At 40.6% G+C, this 18,506-nt stretch overlaps 1 protein-coding gene across 1 annotated transcript in view; it reads left to right on the top strand.

The window, feature by feature from the left end:
• myo10l3 (myosin X, like 3) overlaps positions 1–18,506 on the top strand; it is a 289,395-nt gene that overhangs the window by 75,278 nt on the left and 195,611 nt on the right. The window contains exon 2 of the mRNA XM_061880088.1: positions 4,652–4,750. Coding sequence (XP_061736072.1) covers positions 4,652–4,750 — 99 coding nt within the window. The remainder of the gene's footprint in view (positions 1–4,651; positions 4,751–18,506) is intronic.

Below are 18,506 nucleotides of genomic sequence, written 5' to 3'. Positions count from 1 at the left end.
TTACGTTTGACGATTCCTTGCTTCTTTGCTCGGGTTTTCTGTGTTTTCCGTTAGCTTTGCCATAGCTTCCTGTGCAATCCTTACGCTTTTCTGTTTACTTCTGTAGGATTCATGAGGAATAAATCGTTTCATTCAATCAATGTTTACTTATAGAAAAACAGCATGGGGTTCATCGTCTGGCGTTGGTTTGGCTTCAAGCGGGAAGATGTCGAACAGACAACCGTAATTTGACAAGTATGAAGCAAAGCGTTGCGACAAAAAGTAGCACCACCGCTAATGTGTAGCATCATTAGAAAAGTCACTCGCTAGAGAATAAGGAGTTCTTGAAACTCCGCATGTCAACATCTCTGTTGGGTGCCACACCAACAAAATGCTGAAACCACAATTTCCAAATCAACACCGATAATAACTTGTCAATAACTACGACTTTGGCGCAGTTTTCTGCGTGGATAGTTTTTCCGAGATGCAACAGAACTGGACCGGACATGGCGTGAAGTTAAATACATGATTTAATATTTACTGTAAAAAGTGTAAACAAAAGGTGCGCACAAGGGGGAGACACACACTTGGCTAAGGGAACAAAACTAACACTAAGACGTAAATTATGGGCATGAAACAAGAGAGACTAACTGTGGCATTAATAAACAAAAACTTACTTGCAGGAGCAGGGCAGCATGGACTATGACATTGCATGAAACAAGCAGCGTGAACTAGAGTGATTGATTGATTGATTGATACTTTTATTAGTAGATTGCACAGTACAGTACATATTCCGTACAATTGAACACCCCAATAAGTTTTTCAACTTGTTTAAGCCACTTTAATCAATTCATGGTACAAATATATACTATCAACATAATACAGTCATCACACAAGTTAATCATCATAGTATATACATTGAGTTATTTACATTATTTACAATCCGGGGGGTGGGATGAGGAGCTTTGGTTGATATCAGAACTTCAGTCATCAACAATTGCATCAACAGAGAAATGTGGACATTGAAACAGTGTAGGTCTGACTTAGTAGGATATTGAGTTCAGATAGCATAAGAACAAGTATATACATTAAGTACATTTGAGTTGTTTATAATCCGGGGAGATGGGATGTGAATGGAGGAGGGTATTAGTAAAGTGTTGAAGTTGCCTGGAGGTGTTGTTTTAGAGCGGTTTTGAAGGAATATAGAGATGCACTTACTTTTATACCTGTTGGGAGTGCATTCCACATTGATGTGGCAAAGAAAGAGAACGAGTTAAGACCTTTGTTAGATCGGAATCTGGGTTTAATGTGGTTTGTGGAGCTCCCCCTGGTGTTGTGGTTATGGCGGTCATTTACGTTAAGGAAGTAGTTTGACATGTACTTCGGGATCAAGGAGGTGTAGCGGATTTTATAGACCAGGCTCAGTGCAAGTTGTTTTACTCTGTCCTCCACCCTGAGTCAGCCCACTTTGGAGAAGTGGGTTGGATTGAGGTGGGATCTGGGGTGGAGGTCTAAAAGTAACCGGACTAGCTTATTCTGGGATGTTTGGAGTCTAGATTTGAGGATTTTGGAGGTGCTGGGGTACCAGGAGGTGCAAGCGTAATCGAAGAAGGGTTGAATGAGAGTTCCCGCTAGAATCCTCAAGGTGCTTTTGTTGACCAGGGAGGAGATTCTGTGGAGGAATCTCGTTCTTTGGTTGACCTTTTTGATCACCTCGGTTGCCATTTTATCACAGGAAAGATTAGCCTCTAGAAAGGAACCTAGGTAGGTGATCTCATCCTTCCTGGACGCCAGCATGACCAACTGAAAACGACAGGCTTAAATAGTCTCTGTGATTACAAAGAGGTGAGACAAGTGAAACTAATAAGTTGACATGGGAGCGTAAAAACAGGAATTAATGGAGTCTTGAAGTAACAGAACATTACTAAACAAAACAGGATCACAAGACATGACACGTGTTAAAAAAAATAGTCAACAACAGAAGGAGATAACGTCCGCAGGAACCTACCAGATAGCAAAGTATATACACTATTTGATTTCCTATTATGCAGCTCATTTTAATTTGACACTTATTGAAATATCTTGTGTGACATCATGCACAAAAGTGCACTTTATTTGTTTTAAACTATTGTAATGGCGTTCTGTACAAAAAGTGCACTTTAATATAGTGTTGCTTTGATATGTCATCTTAGTGACATCATGCACAAAAGTGCACTTTATTTGTTTTAAACTATTGTAATGACGTTCTGTACAAAAAGTGCACTTTAATATAGTGTTGCTTTGATATGTCATCTTAGTGACATCATGCACAAAAGTGCACTTTATTTGTTTTAAACTATTGTAATGGCGTTCTGTACAAAAAGTGCACTTTAATATAGTGTTGCTTTGATATGTCATCTTAGTGACATCATGCACAAAAGTGCACTTTATTTGTTTTAAACTATTGTAATGACGTTCTGTACAAAAAGTGCACTTTAATATAGTGTTGCTTTGATATGTCATCTTAGTGACATCATGCACAAAAAGTGCACTTTATGTGTTTTAAACTATTGTAATGGCGTTCTGTACAAAAAGTGCACTTTAATATAGTGTTGTTTTGATACGTCATCTTAGTGACATTATGCACAAAATTGCACTTTATTTGTTTTAAACTATTGTAATGTCGTTCTGTACAAAAAGTGCACTTTGATTTCATGTTGTTTTGATATGTCATCTTAGTGACATCATGCACAAAAAGTGCACTTTATGTGTTTTAAACTATTGTAATGGCGTTCTGTACAAAAAGTGCACTTTAATATAGTGTTGTTTTGATACGTCATCTTAGTGACATCATGCACAAAATTGCACTTTATTTGTTTTAAACTATTGTAATGGCGTTCTGTACAAAAAGTGCACTTTGATTTCATGTTGTTTTGATATGTCATCTTAGTGACATCATGCACAAAAGTGCACTTTATTTGTTTTAAACTATTGTAGTGGCGTTCTGTACAAAAAGTGCACTTTAATATAGTGTTGCTTTGATATGTCATCTTAGTGACATCATGCACAAAAGTGCACTTTATTTGTTTTAAACCATTATAATGGCATTCTGTACAAAAAGTGCACTTTAATTTTGTGTTGTTTTGATTTGTCATCTTAGTGACATCATGCACAAAAGTGCACTTTATATGTTTTAAACTATTGTAATGGCGTTCTGTACAAAAAGTGCACTTTAATATAGTGTTGCTTTGATATGTCATCTTAGTGACATCATGCACAAAAGTGCACTTTATTTGTTTTAAACTATTGTAATGACGTTCTGTACAAAAAGTGCACTTTAATATAGTGTTGCTTTGATATGTCATCTTAGTGACATCATGCACAAAAAGTGCACTTTATGTGTTTTAAACTATTGTAATGGCGTTCTGTACAAAAAGTGCACTTTAATATAGTGTTGTTTTGATACGTCATCTTAGTGACATTATGCACAAAATTGCACTTCATTTGTTTTAAACTATTGTAATGTCGTTCTGTACAAAAAGTGCACTTTGATTTCATGTTGTTTTGATATGTCATCTTAGTGACATCATGCACAAAAAGTGCACTTTATGTGTTTTAAACTATTGTAATGGCGTTCTGTACAAAAAGTGCACTTTAATATAGTGTTGCTTTGATATGTCATCTTAGTGACATCATGCACAAAAGTGCACTTTATTTGTTTTAAACTATTGTAATGGCGTTCTGTACAAAAAGTGCACTTTAATATAGTGTTGCTTTGATATGTCATCTTAGTGACATCATGCACAAAAGTGCACTTTATTTGTTTTAAACTATTGTAATGGCGTTCTGTACAAAAAGTGCACTTTAATATAGTGTTGTTTTGATACGTCATCTTAGTGACATCATGCACAAAATTGCACTTTATTTGTTTTAAACTATTGTAATGTCGTTCTGTACAAAAAGTGCACTTTGATTTCATGTTGTTTTGATATGTCATCTTAGTGACATCATGCACAAAAGTGCACTTTATTTGTTTTAAACTATTGTAGTGGCGTTCTGTACAAAAAGTGCACTTTAATATAGTGTTGCTTTGATATGTCATCTTAGTGACATCATGCACAAAAGTGCACTAAAAGCTTGTTTTAAAATGTCTCTGCCAATCTTGCACTTTCTGTTTTGGAAATGACATGAATGTTTGTGCCACTGCTTAATAACTGTTTAATAAATCCCTCTGTGCATGAAAGTTTAAAAGTAGCATATATTAATGCAGTATGAAGAAGAATGTTTTAATGTAGACACATAGAATCATCATACTGCTGTGGTTATATGTGTCAAGTGTTTAATCAAGGCTAAGGCAAAAATATGGAGATATATATGCTGTATCGTGACATGGCCTAAAAATATCGAAATATTAATCAAATGCCATAATCCCCCGGCCCTAGTTCTAACTTATATCTGTCAGTAGATTCGCTATGGAAGGGCTAAAAAATAGCGGTACGAAAAAAAATGACAGTGAGAAGATGCTGTCGAAGTTGAGCTATGTACACAAGAGCATGACTCTACGGCAGAGCGGGTTATTGACAAAGTAGAAAGTAATGTAAAGAAACCGCGAACAAGTTCCTTCCAAACCAGACAGCAACTTTGCAACGAGCCTTGTTTTTAAGATGCTTGATGTCTGCTCTCTCCGTTGCAGGGCTCCCGTGTGTGGCTGAGGCATAAAGAACAGCTCCTGCCCTCCACTGTCAGCTCCTGCGATGATGCATCCATAGTCCTCACCACTGACTACGGGAAGGTAAGACGCTACTTTGTCTGGATCTGTGGTGCTGCAAATTAGGTTTGACTAATTTAGATTTAGTGTTTACTGTAAAAAGTGTAAACAAAAGGTGCGCACAAGGCGCAGACACATACTTGGCGAAGGGAACACGATAAAGTTCGCAACTTTTGGTCGCTTTGGGTCGCTAATAAAAAAGCCTTGCATGATTTAGTATTCACTGTAAAAAGTGTAAACAAAAGGCGCGCACAAGGCGGAGACACATACTTGGCTAAGGGAACACGACAAAGTTTGCAACTCTGGGTCGCTAATAAAAAAGCTTTGCATGATTTAGTATTTACTGTAAAAAGTGTAAACAAAAGGCGCGCACAAGGCGGAGACACATACTTGGCTAAGGGAACACGATAAAGTTCGCAACTTTTGGTCGCTTTTGGTCGCTAAGAAAAAAGCCTTGCATGATTTAGTATTTACTGTAAAAAGTGTAAACAAAAGGCGCGCACAAGGCGGAGACACATACTTGGCTAAGGGAACACGATAAAGTTCGCAACTTTTGGTTGCGAATAAAAAAGCCTTGCATGATTTAGTATTTACTGTAAAAAGTGTAAACAAAAGGCGTGCACAAGGCGGAGACACATACTAGGCTAAGAGAACACGATAAAGTTCGCAACTTTTGGTCGCTTTTGGTCACTAGTAAAAAAGCCTTGCATGATTTAGTATTCACTGTAAAAAGTGTAAACAAAAGGCGCGCACAAGGCGGAGACACACACTTGGCTAAGGGAACACGATAAAGTTCGCAACTTTAGGTCGCTTTTGGTCGCTAATAAAAAAGCCTTGCATGATTTAGTATTTACTGTAAAAAGTGTAAACAAAGGGCGCGCACAAGGCGGAGACACATACTTGGCTAAGGGAACACGATAAAGTTCGCAACTTTTGGTCGCTTTTGGTCGCTAATAAAAAAGCCTTGCATGCATGATTTAGTATTTACTGTGAAAAGTGTAAACAAAAGGCGCGCACAAGGCGGAGACACATACTTGGCTAAGGGAACACGATAAAGTTCGCAACTTTTGGTCGCTAATAAAAAAGCCTTGCATGCATGATTTAGTATTTACTGTAAAAAGTGTAAACAAAAGGCGCACTTGGCTAAGGGAACACGATAAAGTTCGCAACTTTTGGTCGCTTTTGGTCGCTAATAAAAAAGCCTTGCATGCATGATTTAGTATTTACTGTAAAAAGTGTAAACAAAAGGCGCGCACAAGGCGGAGACACATACTTTTCCAAGGGAACACGATAAAGTTCGCAACTTTTGGTCGCTAATAAAAAAGCCTTGCATGATTTAGTATTTACTGTAAAAAGTGTAAACAAAAGGCGCGCACAAGGCGGAGACACATACTAGGCTAAGAGAACACGATAAAGTTCGCAACTTTTGGTCGCTTTTGGTCACTAATAAAAAAGCCTTGCATGATTTAGTATTCACTGTAAAAAGTGTAAACAAAAGGCGCGCACAAGGCGGAGACACACTTGGCTAAGGGAACACGATAAAGTTCGCAACTTTAGGTCGCTTTTGGTCGCTAATAAAAAAGCCTTGCATGATTTAGTATTTACTGTAAAAACTGTAAACAAAGGGCGCGCACAAGGCGGAGACACACACTTGGCTAAGGGAACACGATAAAGTTTGCAACTTTTGGTCGCTAATAAAAAAGCGTTGCATGATTTTGTATTCACTGTAAAAAGTGTAAACAAAAGGCGCGCACAAGGCGGAGACACATACTTGGCTAAGGGAACACGACAAAGTTTGCAACTCTGGGTCGCTAATAAAAAAGCCTTGCATGATTTAGTATTTACTGTAAAAAGTGTAAACAAAAGGCGCGCACAAGGCGGAGACACATACTTGGCTAAGGGAACACAATAAAGTTCGCAGCTTTTGGTCGCTAATAAAAAAGCCTTGCATGATTTAGTGTTTACTGTAAAAAGTGTAAACAAAAGGCGCGCACAAGGCGGAGACACATACTTGGCTAAGGGAACACGATAAAGTTCGCAACTTTTGGTCGCTTTTGGTCGCTAATAAAAAAGCCTTGCATGATTTAGTATTTACTGTAAAAAGTGTAAACAAAAGGCGCGCACAAGGCGGAGACACATACTTGGCTAAGGGAACACAATAAAGTTCGCAACTTTTGGTCGCTAATAAAAAAGCCTTGCATGATTTAGTGTTTACTGTAAAAAGTGTAAACAAAAGGCGCGCACAAGGCGGAGACACATACTTGGCTAAGGGAACACGATAAAGTTCGCAACTTTTGGTCGCTAATAAAAAAGCCTTGCATGATTTAGTATTCACTGTAAAAAGTGTAAACAAAAGGCGCGCACAAGGCGGAGACACATACTTGGCTAAGGGAACACGATAAAGTTTGCAACTTTTGGTCGCTTTTGGTCGCTAAGAAAAAAGCCTTGCATGATTTAGTATTCACTGTAAAAAGTGTAAACAAAAGGCGCGCACAAGGCGGAGACACATACTTGGCTAAGGGAACACAATAAAGTTCGCAGCTTTTGGTCGCTAATAAAAAAGCCTTGCATGATTTAGTATTCACTGTAAAAAGTGTAAACAAAAGGCGCGCACAAGGCGGAGACACATACTTGGCTAAGGGAACACAATAAAGTTCGTAACTTTTGGTCGCTACTAAAAAAGCCTTGCATGATTTAGTATTTACTGTAAAAAGTGTAAACAAAAGGCGCGCACAAGGCGGAGACACATACTTGGCTAAGGGAACACGATAAAGTTCGCAACTTTAGGTCGCTTTTGGTCGCTAATAAAAAAGCCTTGCATGATTTAGTATTTACTGTAAAAAGTGTGAACAAAAGGCGCGCACAAGGCGGAGACACATACTTGGCTGAGGGAACAAAACTAACACTAATAAAAAAGCCTTGCATGTATGGCATGAAGGAGTTGAGGGATAGGTAGGTGCAAGGCAGGAAGTTGCTAGACTGAATATCAGGTAACTGTGGCTTAAATAATAACTAAGATCATTACAACCAGGTGTAGGTGCAAGGCAGGAAGTTGCTAAACTGAATATCAGGTAACTGTGGCTTAAATAATAACTAAGATCATTACAACCAGGTGTAGGTGCAAGGCAGGAAGTTGCTAGACTGAATATCAGGTAAGTGTGGCTTAAATAATAACTAAGATCATTACAACCAGGTGTAGGTGCAAGGCAGGAAGTTGCTAGACTGAATATCAGGTAACTGTGGCTTAAATAATAACTAAGATCATTACAACCAGGTTTAGGTGCAAGGCAGGAAGTTGCTAGACTGAATATCAGGCAAGTGTGGCTTAAATAATAACTAAGATCATTACAACCAGGTGTAGGTGCAAGGCAGGAAGTTGCCAGACTGACTATCAGGTAACTGTGGCTTAAATAATAACTAAGATCATTACAACCAGGTGTGAGGGCTGAGGACAGGGGCGTGACATGAGGACCAGGTGAAAATTAATAAGTTGATATGGAGATAAAGAAAACCAGGAAGTGCCAAAGCAGGAAACAAGTGTCCAAAAAATAACCAAACATGACAAAAACAAAACATGATCCATAGGCGTGACAACCCATAGGGTTCAATATGATGTCGGTCCACTTTTTGCAGCTATTATAGCTTCAACTCTTCTGGGAAGGCTGTCCACAAGGTTGCAGTGTGTGTTTGTAGGAATTTTCCACCATTCTTCCAAAAGCACATTGTTGAGGTCACACGATGATGTTGGTCAGAGAAGGCCTGGCTCTCAGTCTCCGTTCTAATTCATCCCAAAGATGTTCTATCGGATTCAGGTCAGGACTCTGTGCAGGCCAGTCAAGTTCCTCCACACCAGACCCTGTCATCCATGTCTTTTTGGACCTTGCTTTGTGCACAGTCATGTTGGGAGAGGAAGGGGCCCGCTCTAAACTGTTCCCACAAGGTTGGGAGCATGGAATTGTCCAAAATGTTTTGGTATCCTAGAGCAGGGGTCGGAAACCTTTTTGGTTGCGAGAGCCAGGAATGCCAAATAATTTTAAATGTATTTCCGTGAGAGCCATAAAATATTATTCAACACTGAGTACAACTAAATGCGTGCATTTATAAGTAAGACCAACATTTTTAGAGTATAATAAGCATCTTATTATTTTTAAAGACCTACCGAAATGAGATTTTCTTATTTAAACGGGGATAGCAGATCCATTCTATGTGTCATACTTGATCATTTCGCGATATTGCCATATTTTTGCTGAAAGGATTTAGTAGAGAACATCGATGATAAAGTTCGCAACTTTTGGTCGCTAATAAAAAAAGCCTTGCCTGTACCGGAAGTAGCAGACGATGTGCGCGTGACGTCACTGGTTGTGGAGCTCCTCACATCTGAACATTGTTTACAATCATGGCCACCAGCAGCTAGAGCGATTCAGACCGAGAAAGCGACAATTTTCCCCATTAATTTGAGCGAGGATGAAAGATTTGTGGATTAGGATATTGTTTTGTCGTTTATATGTCTTTTGCGTTTGAGCACTTCCTCGTTTGTTTTAATCACCATGGCAACGTATTGTGCTCCTCCTCACGGGCTCCTGTCACACACCTGTTTCTGATTATTATTTGTGTATTCAAGCCCACCTGATTCCTCAGTTCGTCCTCGGCTCATTGTTTGCTTTTCGCAACACGTCACGGTTTGTGTTCTGTATTATAGATTATTTTGTGCTAAGTTTCCGCCTTAGCTTCGCGTGCGTTCGGCACGTCGTTAAGTTGTACTTCTGTTTCCTGCTAAGTTTTAGCGCTTTGTTTTTCCCTTGTTGCACCAGTGTTCTTTTGTTTTATTATATTAAAATCAATTCATAGCTGCAATACTGCTGACTGGTCGTGTGTGCATCCTCGAAGTGGCTGCGCCGCCGAACGCGTGACAGATATTGACAGTGAAGGACTAGAAAAGAAAAAAAAAATAAATAAAAAGGCAAGGGCAGTGAGAGCGATTCAGATGTTATTAGACACATTTACTAGGATAATTCTGGAAAATCCCTTATCTGCTTATTGTGTTGTTAGTGTTTTAGTGAGATTATATAGCACCTGAAAGCCGGATAGGTGGAGCCACGGGTGTGGTGACCGCCAGTGTCTCCGGTGGGAGGAGGTATTACCGAGGATGTCGTAGTGGTTTGTGTTGTGGTTTGTGCAGCCCTTTGAGACACTAGTGATTTAGGGCTATATAAGTAAACATTGATTGATTGATTGATTAGTCCTCAGCTGCAGGAGGACGCAAGCTCCGCTCATAACTACGGTAAGAGCTGACTTATTACCACAATTTTCTCACCGAAACCTGCCGGTTGACATGTGGTCGGGATCCATGTTCGCTTGACCGTTCTGATCCATAGTAAAGCTTCACATTCGGGAATTTGAAACAATGAAACACCGTGTGTTTGTGTGGCTAAAGGCTAAAAGCTTCCCACCTACATCTTTCTTCTTTGACTTCTCCATTATTAATTGAACAAATTGCAAAATATTCATCAACACAGATGTCCAGAATACTGTTTGATCATGCGATTAAAGCAGACTACTTATAGCTCACATTGTTTAAAATAATAGCCAGCAGCAGCTAGAGCTATTCGGACCGAAAAAGCGACAATTTCCCCATTAATTTGAGCGAAGATGAAAAATTCGTGGATGAGGAAATTTAGAGTGAAGAACTAGGGAAAAAAAAGGCGATTGCAGTGGTAGCGATTCAGATGTTATTAGACACATTTACTAGGATAATTCTGGAAAATCCCTTATCTTGTTTTAGTGAGATTATACAGATCCTGAAAGTTGGAAGGGTGTGGCCACGGGTGTGTTGACCCAGTGTCTGTGAGGGAAGTCACGCGCTGCAGCAGGACAAAGCTCCGCTGACGTCTCCGGTAAGAGCTGGCTTATTACCACGATTTTCTCACCGAAAACTGCCGGTTGACATTTGGTCGGGATCCATGTTCGCTTGACCGCTCTGAAAGTCACGCGCTGCAGCAGGACAAAGCTCCGCTGATGTCTCCGGTAAGAGCTGACTTATTACCACGATTTTCTCACCCAAAACTGCCGGTTGACATTTGGTCGGGATCCATGTTCGCTTGACCGCTCTGATCCATAGTAAAGCTTCACATTCGGGAATTTTAAACAAGGAAACACCGTGTGTTTGTGTGGCTAAAGGCTAAAAGCTTCCCACCTACATCTTTCTTCTTTGACTTCTCCATTATTAATTGAACAAATTGCAAAAGATTCAGCAACACAGATGTCCAGAATACTGTTTGATTATGCGATTAAAGCAGACTACTTATAGCTCACATTGTTTAAAATAATAGCCAGCAGCAGCTAGAGCTATTCGGACCGAGAAAGCGACAATTTCACCATTAATTTGAGCGAAGATGAAAGATTCGTGGATGAGGAAATTTAGAGTGAAGAACTAGAAAAAAAAGGCGATTGCAGTGGTAGCGATTCAGATGTTATTAGACACATTTACTAGGATAATTCTGGAAAATCCCTTATCTTGTTTTAGTGAGATTATTCAGATCCTGAAAGTCGGAAGGGTGTGGCCACGGGTGTGTTGACCCAGTGTCTGTGAGGGAAGTCACGCGCTGCAGCAGGACAAAGCTCCGCTGACGTCTCCGGTAAGAGCTGGCTTATTACCACGATTTTCTCACCGAAAACTGCCGGTTGACATTTGGTCGGGATCCATGTTCGCTTGACCGCTCTGAAAGTCACGCGCTGCAGCAGGACAAAGCTCCGCTGATGTCTCCGGTAAGAGCTGACTTATTACCACGATTTTCTCACCGAAAACTGCCGGTTGACATTTGGTCGGGATCCATGTTCGCTTGACCGCTCTGATCCATAGTAAAGCTTCACATTCGGGAATTTTAAACAAGGAAACACCGTGTGTTTGTGTGGCTAAAGGCTAAAAGCTTCCCACCTACATCTTTCTTCTTTGACTTCTCCATTATTAATTGAACAAATTGCAAAAGATTCAGCAACACAGATGTCCAGAATACTGTTTGATTATGCGATTAAAGCAGACTACTGATAGCTCACGTTGTTTAAAATAATAGCCAGCAGCAGCTAGAGCTATTTGGACCGAAAAAGCGACAATTTCCCCATTAATTTGAGCGAAGATGAAAGATTCGTGGATGAGGAAATTTAGAGTGAAGAACTAGAAAAAAAAAGGCGATTGCAGTGGTAGCGATTCAGATGTTATTAGACACATTTACTAGGATAATTCTGGAAAATCCCTTATCTTGTTTTAGTGAGATTATACAGATCCTGAAAGTTGGAAGGGTGTGGCCACGGGTGTGTTGACCCAGTGTCTGTGAGGGAAGTCACGCGCTGCAGCAGGACAAAGCTCCGCTGATGTCTCCGGTAAGAGCTGACTTATTACCACGATTTTCTCACCGAAAACTGCCGGTTGACATTTGGTCGGGATCCATGTTCGCTTGACCGCTCTGATCCATAGTAAAGCTTCACATTCGGGAATTTTAAACAAGGAAACACCGTGTGTTTGTGTGGCTAAAGGCTAAAAGCTTCCCACCTACATCTTTCTTCTTTGACTTCTCCATTATTAATTGAACAAATTGCAAAAGATTCAGCAACACAGATGTCCAGAATACTGTTTGATTATGCGATTAAAGCAGACTACTGATAGCTCACGTTGTTTAAAATAATAGCCAGCAGCAGCTAGAGCTATTTGGACCGAAAAAGCGACAATTTCCCCATTAATTTGAGCGAAGATGAAAGATTCGTGGATGAGGAAATTTAGAGTGAAGAACTAGAAAAAAAAAGGCGATTGCAGTGGTAGCGATTCAGATGTTATTAGACACATTTACTAGGATAATTCTGGAAAATCCCTTATCTTGTTTTAGTGAGATTATACAGATCCTGAAAGTTGGAAGGGTGTGGCCACGGGTGTGTTGACCCAGTGTCTGTGAGGGAAGTCACGCGCTGCAGCAGGACAAAGCTCCGCTGATGTCTCCGGTAAGAGCTGACTTATTACCACGATTTTCTCACCGAAAACTGCCGGTTGACATTTGGTCGGGATCCATGTTCGCTTGACCGCTCTGATCCATAGTAAAGCTTCACATTCGGGAATTTTAAACAAGGAAACACCGTGTGTTTGTGTGGCTAAAGGCTAAAAGCTTCCCACCTACATCTTTCCTCTTTGACTTCTCCATTATTAATTGAACAAATTGCAAAAGATTCAGCAACACAGATGTCCAGAATACTGTTTGATTATGCGATTAAAGCAGACTACTTATAGCTCACATTGTTTAAAATAATAGCCAGCAGCAGCTAGAGCTATTCGGACCGAAAAAGCGACAATTTCCCCATTAATTTGAGCGAAGATGAAAGATTCGTGGATGAGGAGATTTTGAGTGAAGAACTAGAAAAAAAAGGGCGATTGCAGTGGTAGCGATTCAGATGTTATTAGACACATTTACTAGGATAATTCTGGAAAATCCCTTATCTTGTTTTAGTGAGATTATACAGATCCCGAAAGTCGGAAGGGTGTGGCCACGGATGTGTTGACCCAGTGTCTGTGAGGGAAGTCACGCGCTGCAGCAGGACAAAGCTCCGCTGACGTCTCCGGTAAGAGCTGACTTATTACCACGATTTTCTCACCGAAAACTGCCGGTTGACATTTGGTCAGGATCCATGTTCGCTTGACCGCTCTGATCCATAGTAAAGCTTCACATTCGGGAATTTGAAACAAGGAAACACCGTGTGTTTGTGTGGCTAAAGGCTAAAAGCTTCCCACCTACATCTTTCTTCTTTGACTTCTCCATTATTAATTGAACAAATTGCAAAAGATTCAGCAACAAAGATGTCCAGAATACTGTGTAATTATGCGATTAAAGCAGACGACTTATAGCTTGGATCGGGCTGGAGAATAATGTCCGCTACAACCGTCAAACGCACGCGTCATCATACTGCGACGTTTTCAACAGGACACTTCGCGGGAAATTTAAAAATTGCAATTTAGTAAACTAAAGCGGCCGTATTGGCATGTGTTGCAATGTTAATATTTCATCATTGATATATAAACTATCAGACTGCGTGGTCGCTAGTAGTGGCTTTCAGTAGGCCTTTCCATCCATCCATTTTCTACCGCTTATTCCCTTTTGGGGTCGCGGGGGGCGCTGGCGCCTATCTCAGCTACAATCGGGCGTAAGGCGGGGTACACCCTGGACAAGTCGCCACCTCATCGCAGTCAGTAGGCCTTTAACAAGGCATAATTATAACAATTCACATTTTGTATTATTATGCAATATTTGGTAGCCCACCCACACACACACACACACACACACACACACACACACACACACACACACACGTATGTGTATATATAGAAACATATGCAACACATCTCTTACTGATATACATTTCATACGACAACTGTGCTTTGCTTTTCTGCCGCTTCTCCTGTGGCACACACTCTTCTCTATCCTCCTCATGTGTCCCTGCAATAAAACTATTGTATCTCTCAAACACACAAACATGCTTCTACAAACCCCGCTTCCATATGAGTTGAGAAATTGTGTTAGATGTAAATATAAACAGAATACAATGATTTGCAAATCCTTTTCAAGCCATATTCAGTTGAATATGCTACAAAGACAACATATTTGATGTTCAAACTCATAAACTTTTTTTTTTTTTTGCAAATAATAATTAACTTAGAATTTCATGGCTGCAACACGTGCCAAAGTAGTTGGGAAAGGGCATGTTCACCACTGTGTTACATCACCTTTTCTTTAAACAACACTCAATAAACGTTTGGGAACTGAGGAAACTAATTGTTGAAGCTTTGAAAGTGGAATTCTTTCCAGTTCTTGTTTTATGTAGAGCTTCAGTCGTTCAACAGTCCGGGGTCTCCGCTGTCGTATTTTACGCTTCATAATGCGCCACACATTTTCCATGGGAGACAGGTCTGGACTGCAGGCGGGCCAGGAAAGTACCCGCACTCTTTTTTTACGAAGTCATGCTGTTGTAACACGTGCTGAAATAAGCAGGGGCGTCCATGAAAAAAACGGCGCATATGTTGTTCCAAAACCTGTATGTACCTTTCAGCATTAATGGTGCCTTCACAGATGTGTAAGTTACCCATGCCTTGGGCACTAATGCACCCCCATACCATCACAGATGCTGGCTTTTGAACTTTGCGTCGATAACAGTCTGGGTGGTTCGCTTCCCCTTTGGTCCGGATGACACAATGTCGAATATTTACAAAAACAATTTGAAATGTGGACTCGTCAGACCACAGAACACTTTTCCACTTTGCATCAGTCCATCTTAGGTGATCTCGGGCCCAGAGAAGCCGGCGGCGTTTCTGGATGTTGTTGATAAATGGCTTTCGCTTTGCATAGTAGAGCTTTAACTTGCACTTACAGATGTAGCGACAAACTGTATTTAGTGACAGTGGTTTTCTGAAGTGTTCCTGAGCCCATGTGGTGATATCCTTTCGAGATTGATGTTGGTTTTTGATACAGTCTGAGGGATTAAAGGTCACGGTTGTTCAATGTTGGTTTCCGGCCATGCCGCTTACGTGGAGTGATTTCTCCAGATTCTCTGAACCTTTTGATGATATCATGGAGCGTAGATGTTGAAATCCCTAAATTTCTTGCAATTGCACTTTGAGAAACATTGTTCTTAAACTGTTTGACTATGTGCTCACGCAGTTGTGGACAAAGGGGTGTACCTCGCCCCATCCTTTCTTGTGAAAGACTGAGCATTTTTTGGGGAAGCTGTTTTTATACCCAATCATGGCACCCACCTGTTCCCAATTAGCCTGCACACCTGTGGGATGTTCCAAATAAGTGTTTGATGAGCATTCCTCAACTTTGTCAGTATTTATTGCCACCTTTCCCAACTTCTTTGTCACGTGTTGCTGGCATCAAATTCTAAAGTTATTGATTATTTGCACAAAAAAAAATGTTTATCAGTTTGAACATCAAATATGTTGTCTTTGTAGCATATTCAACTGAATATGGGTTGAAAATGATTTGCAAATCATTATATTCTGTTTATATTTACATCCAACACAATTTTAAGGGCGTACTCGTGCACCAGGCCATTTCAAACATGCCAGACGTGGGTGTGATTCTCCCTGGCCTGCACTCACACTTCTCCATAGCATTTGGCTGCCATTATTCATTCATATTACGTGGTATTGCTGCAACGTTACTAACTTCATGGCTTTTTTTGCATTGCTCTGTTTATTCCCTTCGTGCAAAGCGGCGCTTATGAATAACTAAGGAGAGAGAGCCATTGAAAACATGATGCCGCACAACCTCACCTCGCCTGTTACTTATGATGTACATGATTAAAGGGGAACATTATCACAATTTCAAAAGGGTTAAAAACAATAAAAATCAGTTCACAGTAACTTTTTGTATTTTTTGAAGTTTTTTTCAAAATTTTACCAGTCTCGGAATATCCCTAAATAAAGCTTTAAAGTGCCTTATTTTCGCTATCTTCGAAACCACTATCCATTTCCCTGTGACGTCACACAGTGCTGCCAATGTAAACAAACAATGGGAATACCACAGCAAGATATGGTGACATTAGCTCGGATTCAAACTCGGATTTCAGCGACTTAAGCGATTCAACAGATTACGCATGTATTGAAACAGATGGTTGGAGTATGAAAGTATTGAAGAAGAAACTGAAGCTATCGACGCTATTCATAGCCATAGCATGGCCGAATAGCTGCGTTAGCATCGCCGGTAAAATGTGCGGACCAAACGATCAGGACTTTCGCATCTTTTGACACTGGAGCAACTTAAATCCGTCGATTGGTAAGTGTTTGTTTCGCATTAAATGTGGGTGGAATGAAACGTAATATAGTTGCAAATGCATCTGCAGGTTATCCATACATCTCTGTTCCATGTGTGCTTTAGCACCGCCGGTAAATAGCATGTTAGCATTGATTAGCATAGCATGTTAGCATCGATTAGCTGGCAGTCAACATCAACAAAACTCACCTTTGTGATTTCGTTGACTATCGTTGCAAATGCATCTGCAGGTTATCCATACATCTCTGTGCCATGTCTGCTTTAGCACCGCCGGTAAATAGCATGTTAGCATCGGTTAGCGTAGCATGTTAGCATCGATTAGCTGGCAGTCAACATCAACAAAACTCACCTTTGTGATTTCGTTGACTATCGTTGCAAATGCATCTGCAGGTTATCCATACATCTCTGTTCCATGTCTGCTTTAGCACCGCCGGTAAATAGCATGTTAGCATCGATTAGCGTAGCATGTTAGCATCGATTAGCTGGCAGTCAACATCAACAAAACTCACCTTTGTGATTTCCTTGACTATCGTTGCAAATGCATCTGCAGGTTATCCATACATCTCTGTGCCATGTCTGCCTTAGCATCGCCGGTCAAATGTGGAGACACTTTGGCATCTTCAAGCCAGTGGTGCAACTTGAATCCCTCCCTGTTAGTGTTGTTACAACCTCCGACAACACACCGACGAGGCATGATGTCTCCAAGGTTCCAAAAAATTGTCAAAAAAACGGAAAATAACAGAGCTGAGACCTGGTGTTTGTAATGTGTTGAAAATGAAAATGGCGGGCGTGTTACCTCGGCGACGTCACATTCTGACGTCATCGCTTCCAGCGCGATTAACAGAAAGGCGTTTAATTCGCCAAAATTCACCCATTTAGAGTTCGGAAATTGGTTAAAAAAATACATGGTCTTTTTTCTGCACCATCAAGGTACATATTGACGCTTACATAGGTCTGCTGATAATGTTCCCCTTTAAGAGAGGGGGAGGCTCAGTGTGTGCATGCAGGAAGTTCCGTAGCTTTGGGATCAACACCTTTTGTAGCTGCACAAGAATGAGCTTATCTCTCTGGCATTGTATGAACATGGCTGTGTCTGGAGGAAATCCTGCTACATGCAGTCGGAAATAAAGAGCATGGTGGTGACGGGCGCGTGAAAAAATAGCTTTAAAAGTAGGTTTAAAAAGAAATGTTGGGTCTCTCTTATCAACACGTTGTTATCTCCTGGCCATTTGCACAGGAAAGTGACACCAGAAGTAACTCTGCCAGTATCATGGACTATTTCTGTCCACAGAATCAAGTAATCGTTTCCACATTCAGTCTGTAAACCATCTATCTACCTGACTGCTTGGAACTATCGGTACGCACAACAAAAGGTCATGAAATTCCACAAAAGTACTAATTACCAACGTACAATCAACCCTCCTTCTACGACTATAGGGGGCAAAAATAAACAACATCAATGTTAAAGGGGGACATTATCAGCAGACCTATGTAAGCGTCAATATATACCTTGATGGTGCAGAAAAAAGACCATATATTTTTTTAACCGATTTCCGAACTCTAAATGGGTGAATTTTGGCGACTTAAACGCCTTTCTTTTTATCTGTCTTTTAGCGATGACATCAGAACGTGACGTCTCCGAGGTAACACAGCCGCCATTTTCATTTTCACGTTACAAACACCGGGTCCAAGCACTGTTATTTTCCGTTTTTTTCGACTATTTTTTGGAACCTTGGCGACATCATGCCTCGTCGGTGTGTTGTCGGAGGGTGTAACAACACTAACAGGGAGGGATTCAAGTTGCACCACCGGCCCGAAGATGCCAAAGTGTCTGCCGCCAGACCCCCATTGAATGTGCCAGAGTGTCTCCACATTTGACCGGCGATGCTAAGGCAGACATGGCACAGAGATGCATGGATAACCTGCAGATGCATTTGCAACGATAAAGTAAACAAAATCACAAAGGTGAGTTT

The sequence above is a fragment of the Nerophis ophidion genome, linkage group LG19 (genome assembly GCF_033978795.1).
Source record: "Nerophis ophidion isolate RoL-2023_Sa linkage group LG19, RoL_Noph_v1.0, whole genome shotgun sequence".
Classification (NCBI taxonomy): Eukaryota; Metazoa; Chordata; class Actinopteri; order Syngnathiformes; family Syngnathidae; genus Nerophis; species Nerophis ophidion.
The sequence above is the reverse complement of the archived record's forward strand: the minus strand, read 5'-3'. Positions and strand labels throughout refer to the sequence as shown.